General features: G+C 55.4%; 1 protein-coding gene across 1 annotated transcript in view; it reads left to right on the forward strand.

Moving 5' to 3' along the window:
- FBN3 (fibrillin 3) overlaps window positions 1–5,998 on the forward strand; it is a 79,067-nt gene that overhangs the window by 33,658 nt on the left and 39,411 nt on the right. The window contains exons 14-18 of the mRNA XM_019667602.1: window positions 141–266; window positions 1,453–1,578; window positions 1,733–1,855; window positions 2,036–2,161; window positions 3,073–3,198. Of these exons, the coding sequence (XP_019523147.1) occupies window positions 141–266; window positions 1,453–1,578; window positions 1,733–1,855; window positions 2,036–2,161; window positions 3,073–3,198 (627 nt within the window). The remainder of the gene's footprint in view (window positions 1–140; window positions 267–1,452; window positions 1,579–1,732; window positions 1,856–2,035; window positions 2,162–3,072; window positions 3,199–5,998) is intronic.

Below are 5,998 nucleotides of genomic sequence, written 5' to 3' on the forward strand. Positions count from 1 at the left end.
TCAGTGCCCCAAACCTCCAGGCTTTCCTGGCTTCGACTGGGGTGCTGGGGCTGGGAGGTCACAGGAATAAGCTTCAAGAGCCACATAATGCCCTCTTGTGTCCGCATCTTCACACCTACTCTCTCCTTCCACACACCCAGACGTGGATGAGTGTGCACGGGACCCATTGCTGTGTCGGGGAGGCACCTGCACCAACACGGATGGGAGCTACACATGTCACTGTCCCCCCGGACATGCACTGACGGCCAAGGGCACTGCCTGTGAGGGTGAGCATGCAAGCAGCTGTGTGAGTGGGGGAGCCAGTGTGAATGGTGAGAGTGAGATAGATAGTGGGAGTGTATATGTGTGTATCTCTCTGAATGGGTACTTATGTGTGAGTGTGTATCAGTACATCTCTGTATGCATGTGTCTGTCAGTGCGTCTGTGAGTGTGCACGTGTCAGTGAGCCTGTGAGTGCGCACGTGTGTCAATGTGTCTCCCTCTGTGAGTGTGCACGTGTCTGTCAGTGCGCCTCTGTGTGAGTGAGCATGTATCAGTGCGTTTCTATGTGTGAGTGGGCACGTGTGTGTCAGTGTGTCTCTGTAAGTAGTTGCATGCATAAGACAGTAGGGATGTGTATTTGTGTGTGTCTGAATGTGAAAGTGGAAAAGCAAGTGTACAAGTATGAGTCATTGTGTGTCTGTGTGAAGTGTAACTGCATGTGTGTGAGATAGAGAGAGTACGTATTTCTGTGTGTGTGTGTGTGTGTGTGTGTGTGTGTGTGTGAACACAAATGCGTGAGTGTGTATCTGTGAATGTGTTTATACAAGTGACTCTTTGCAGGTGACTATTCTCGTGTGAGTGGGTGCAAGAGTGTGCAAGATAATGTGGATGTATGCTGTCGAGGGTGAGTGTTTTCATGTGAGTGCATGCAAGGGTTTTGAGTCTACATTAGTGCATGGGAGTATGTATATCTGGGTGTGTATTTACACAAGGGCGAGTATGTTTGCCAAGAGTGGGTGTGAGCTATGTTTGTGAGTGTGTGAGTGTGTATCTGGTTGTGAATGTGTGTGTCTACTGAGGGCGATTGTGTTTGCATGTGAGTGGGTGTGTTTGTGTGTGAGCCTATGTGAATATGCAAGTGGGTGTTTGTCTGGGTGTGCATGTGTGTCTGCCTAGGGTGAGTGTGTAAATGTGCGAGGATATGTTTGTATGTCTTGTGAATGTGTAAGAGGATGTGAGTGTGTATCTGGGTGTGGGTATATTTGTATAAGGGCGAGGGTGTGTTTGTGTGTGGACTCGCACCGGTAGGGGTGTGTGGGTGCCCGTAGCATGAACACATCATTGTGCATGTGTGTCCGAGTGTCTCAGGGCTGTGCAGATGGCCGAGGGGCACAAGCCATCGCTCTTTGCTGGGCTCTGTCACCCATCTATGCACACTGGGTCCCAGTCAGCCATGTACTGTCCTCACAGACATCGACGAGTGCTCCCTGAGTGATGGCCTGTGTCCCCACGGCCAGTGTGTCAATGTCATTGGCGCCTTCCAGTGCTCCTGCCACACCGGCTTCCAGAGCACACCTGACCGCCAGGGCTGCGTGGGTGAGACTGTGCCCATCTGCCGCATGTGGGCATCACCCCACCAGCCCCTGGCCCCAACCTCAACTTTCTGACCTCAGCTCCAGCTCTCAAATTAGCCCCATGCTTGACCCTGTCCCCCAGCCCTGCCCCTCGCTCTCTGCCCTGCCCACTGCAGACACCAACGAATGCCTCACTGGGAACGGTGGGTGTGAGGCGCACTGTGTTAACACTGAGGGCAGCTACCGGTGCGGCTGTGGACACGGCTACTCGCTGATGCCAGACGGGAGGGCTTGTGCAGGTGGGTGGGCACAGCCCCCTCCCACTCCCACGGGGCAGCCACCCTGGCCCGGCCCAGGCAAAGCCAGCCAGACATGGAACAGGCCACTGACCCCGTGGGAGGGTCTCTGGGCCCCCCCCGCCCCCCCTCCCCGCTTCATCCCTGCCTGCCTGCAGCTTGGCCCCTATCCTGCTCCCCCAGACGTGGATGAGTGTGAAGAGGACCTGGACATCTGTGATGGCGGCCAGTGCACCAATGTGCCAGGAGGTCACCATTGTTTGTGCTATGACGGCTTCATGGCCACCCTGGACATGAGGACATGTATTGGTAAGGAGCTGGGACTGCGAAGTGGGCGAGGCAGAGCAGGTCCCATTCCTGTCACATGCAGGCAAGGGAGAGCAGGCTTTGCAGCAGTGCTAGGCAGTCTGCTTGTGACCCCAGTACCTTGAGCCCACGCCAAAGCCCATGGGATGTCATTTACAGCAGCAGAACCCCCTGAACCTTGCTCCTTAAAAGTACGTTTGGTGAACACTGTACCCAATGCATGACAGAGGCTCATGCCCTGGGCCGTACTTTATGATCGCTGCTGACCAGGGGGTTATGCAAAAGATGGTGAGCCAGGTGGAAAGTCACTCAGAACTGTGTTCTCTGAGCTCTGTGTGGGGACCTGGGCTGTTTGTGCTGTGATCACCATCCTCTCCTGGCTGTAGGTCATCACTAGGCCTGGGGAGCAAGCGGTGTTACTGGGTGTCCCCTGAGGACAGAGCTGAGGGCCAAATGGGGAATTTCCAGGAAGTCAAAATGTAATTCCCTTCCAAGAAGAGGTGCCCAGCCCAGTGCAGCTTAAAGAGTTCCAGATCCCAGGAGTCTTTGGGAAGCACTTAAGAAAAGGGCCTTGGGACCAAAGAAATTTAGGGAATGCTGCCTATTTCATACCCATTTTGCAGACCCACATTGGCATAAAGGCTCTGAAAAGGCCTGCAGGAGCAAATCTGGTTAGCTTTTTTTAACTCAGTGGTCTCTAAATGTATGTGGCCATAAAATCCTTTTTGGAAAGCATGCCCAATATGTGCTGTAAAACGCTGACATGACACTCACAGCTGCTTGATGGTGGTACCAGAGGGAGGCCCCCCGCCCGGAGACAGACAGAGAACACAGAGGACCCACATGGCAGGGCACTCAGCAGTGCTGGTGTATCCCCTCCACCCTCGCCTACTTCCTTTCCTGTCATACCGCAGACGTGAATGAGTGTGACCTGAACCCGCACATCTGCCTCCATGGGGACTGTGAGAACACAAAGGGTTCCTTTGTCTGCCACTGCCAGCTGGGTTACGTCGTCAGGAAGGGGGCTACGGGCTGCTCCGGTGAGCTGGCGGTCAGCGGCACAGGGGGAGGGCTCTGAGGGGCCAGCTCAGGGGTCGTGGGGTCTGCCTCGTCCCTCAGAGCAGAGCACGCCAGAACTCATTCTTAGAGGTCTCCACTGGTGGGGTTCGTGTTCAAGCAGGAACAGGACCCAGTCGAGTGGCCCTGGGGCTCCCCTTAACAACAACTCAGTGGGAGAGCCCTGGAGTGCCCACAGCAGCCTTCCCAAAGCATACAAGCCTGATGCTTTTCAGTGATAAGAAGGACCAACATGTCAGCATTTCAACAATCGTTGTTTTAGCTCCCTATGCTGCCATAACCAATTACCACAGAACTGGTAGCTCAGAACTACCAAAATTTATTCTTTCTCTAGAACAACAGTTTTGGAGGCCAGAAGACTGAAATCAAGGTGTCAGCGGGGTTGTTCCTTCTTAGCATCTCAGAGGGAGAATCTGTCCCATGCCTTTCTCCTGGCTTCTGGTGGTGACCATGAATCCTTGGTGTCCCTGGCTTGTAAATGCATCACTCCAATCTCTGTGTCCATCATCACATGGTGTTCTCCTCTGTCTGTCTCCAAAGTTCCCTCTTTTTAAAGGACACCTGTCATTAGATTAGGGCCCACTGTCATTCAGGATGATCTCATCTTAACTTGGGCACTTTTACAAAGACCCTATTTCCAAGTAAGGTCCCATTCTCAGGTTCCGAAAGTTAGGACTTGAACATATCTTCTGGGGGGATACAAGCCTACCTGTTACAATTATGCCATTATTTTAACACATACCAGAATCAAACATTGTGTAACAGAGGATCAGATCCATGACTTCTTGGAGACTGTTGGTGTTGATGTAAGATTTTTTTTTNCCCGTTCCATGGATGGGGAAACTGAGGTGCAGACAGGCAAGGAGACCAGTCCCGCAGGCAGTGTTGGTGGAGCTGGAATTTGAACGTGGGTTTGGGAACTGAGCCGCCCACTCCCATTGCAGACCACCGGGCTGGCACTTGCTTTTCGGTTCTCATTGTGGGCCGCTGTGCCAGAGACCTCGTCGGCCACTACACTCACAGGCAGTGCTGCTGCGACAAGGGCAGGTGCTGGGCAGCTGGCCCGGTCCCCAAGCTGTGTCCTCCTCCGGGCTCTGGTGAGTGGCCTGGGGGCTGTCTCCCGCCCTCCTCTGCCCGCAGAGCTCCGCCTCAAAGCCTGCTTCCTCACAGATGAGTTCCAACGACTGTGTGCCCAGGGGTTCCCTCTGCTGCCCTCCTACCCCGGCCCTTTCCCTGGCCTTCCTGGCTTTGGATCCAGCGGCGGCATGGGTCCTGGCCTTGGGCCGGCACGGCACAGCTCCCACGGCTCCATTGGGCGTGGAATTCCCAGCCTGGGCTTGGGTGACGCCAGCATCGGTGAGGCCTGGGACTTGGGAGGAGGGGTCCAAGACCTGGGGGAGGGGCTCAGGCCTCAGAGAGAGGGTTAGGACTTTGGCTTGGGGTCCTGGCTTGGGCAGTAGGGATGAAAGTACAGCGGGCTAGGAGTGGGGGAGATTGGGGATCTGGGTCTCAAAGTCAGTTTGAGTCAGTGTTTGGGCCTTGGGTAGGGGCTTAGGGCTGAGGTGGGAGACTCGCTTCATGGTGAAGGTCTGGGCTTGGGGTGGGATGGGGATGGTCTCAGCCAGGGTGGGAGTCTGAATCTAGAGCAGGACTCTGGGTTAAAGTGAGAGAGCCTGGGCATAGAGGGCAAGGCCCCAGCCTCAGAGTGGCTGTCTGAACCCAGACGCAAGGCCCAGACTTGGGGCCGGGGGCCAGCCCACGCTCAAATGCCCTTGTCTGTGTCGCAGGCACAGCCACCCTGAACCAGACCATTGATATCTGCCGACACTTCACCAACCTGTGTCTCAATGGCCGCTGCCTGCCCACCCCTTCCAGCTACCGCTGCGAGTGTAACGTGGGCTATAAGCAGGACGTCCGAGGGGAGTGCATCGGTGAGCAGCAGCCGGGTTGGGTGGGGGGCGCACCCTGCCGGGCTGGGGCTCAGGATCCTGTGCCCACAGACGTGGACGAATGCTCCAGCAGCGTCTGCCACCACGGACACTGCGTCAACACCCCCGGCTCCTATCAGTGCCGGTGCCATGAGGGTTTCCAGGCCACACTCACCAAGCAGGCATGCGTGGGTACGACCATACATCTGAGAGTGGGAGCGATGTGGGGGCCAGCCATGTGGAGCCCGCATCTGTGTTTTGAATTAGTCTCGGAGGGACCTGCTGACTGCCCACCTCCCTCTCCACAGATGTGGATGAGTGCTTTATCAGCAATGGCCTCTGCCGCCATGGCCGTTGCATCAACACAGAAGGCACCTTCCAGTGTGTCTGCAATGCAGGCTTCGAGCTCAGCCCTGACGGCAAGAACTGTGTGGGTGAGTTGAGGACAGTGGCTACTGGGCCCTACGAGCTGCCTTTAAGGGCCATGTTGCATATTTATTCCTGCTGCATCACCCACTTTCCTCTTTACAGTGGATCATCTGCTCACCTCTCTCAACCTAGCCAGCCCACCTGATAGCCTTTCTATGCTCTGTCTGCCCTGATTCGCTCCTTCATTTCTTCCTTTCTGAACTCATTCCATGAGACCCAGAAAGGATTGTCTGACCCTGGGTCTGAAGCACATCCTCTGTCTCCTGTCCCATGATAGCCTGAGTCTTACCGAGAGACGTGGGTTCAGGACTGTGGAGAGCACCCCCCACCCTCAGGCTCCCTGTGAGTATGGGAGTGCCATTCAAGCTCTGGCCAACACAACTTGTGGGCACTACTGGGGACCCCC

Source organism: Hipposideros armiger, unplaced genomic scaffold (assembly GCF_001890085.2).
Source record: "Hipposideros armiger isolate ML-2016 unplaced genomic scaffold, ASM189008v1 scaffold_502, whole genome shotgun sequence".
NCBI classification, from domain to species: Eukaryota; Metazoa; Chordata; class Mammalia; order Chiroptera; family Hipposideridae; genus Hipposideros; species Hipposideros armiger.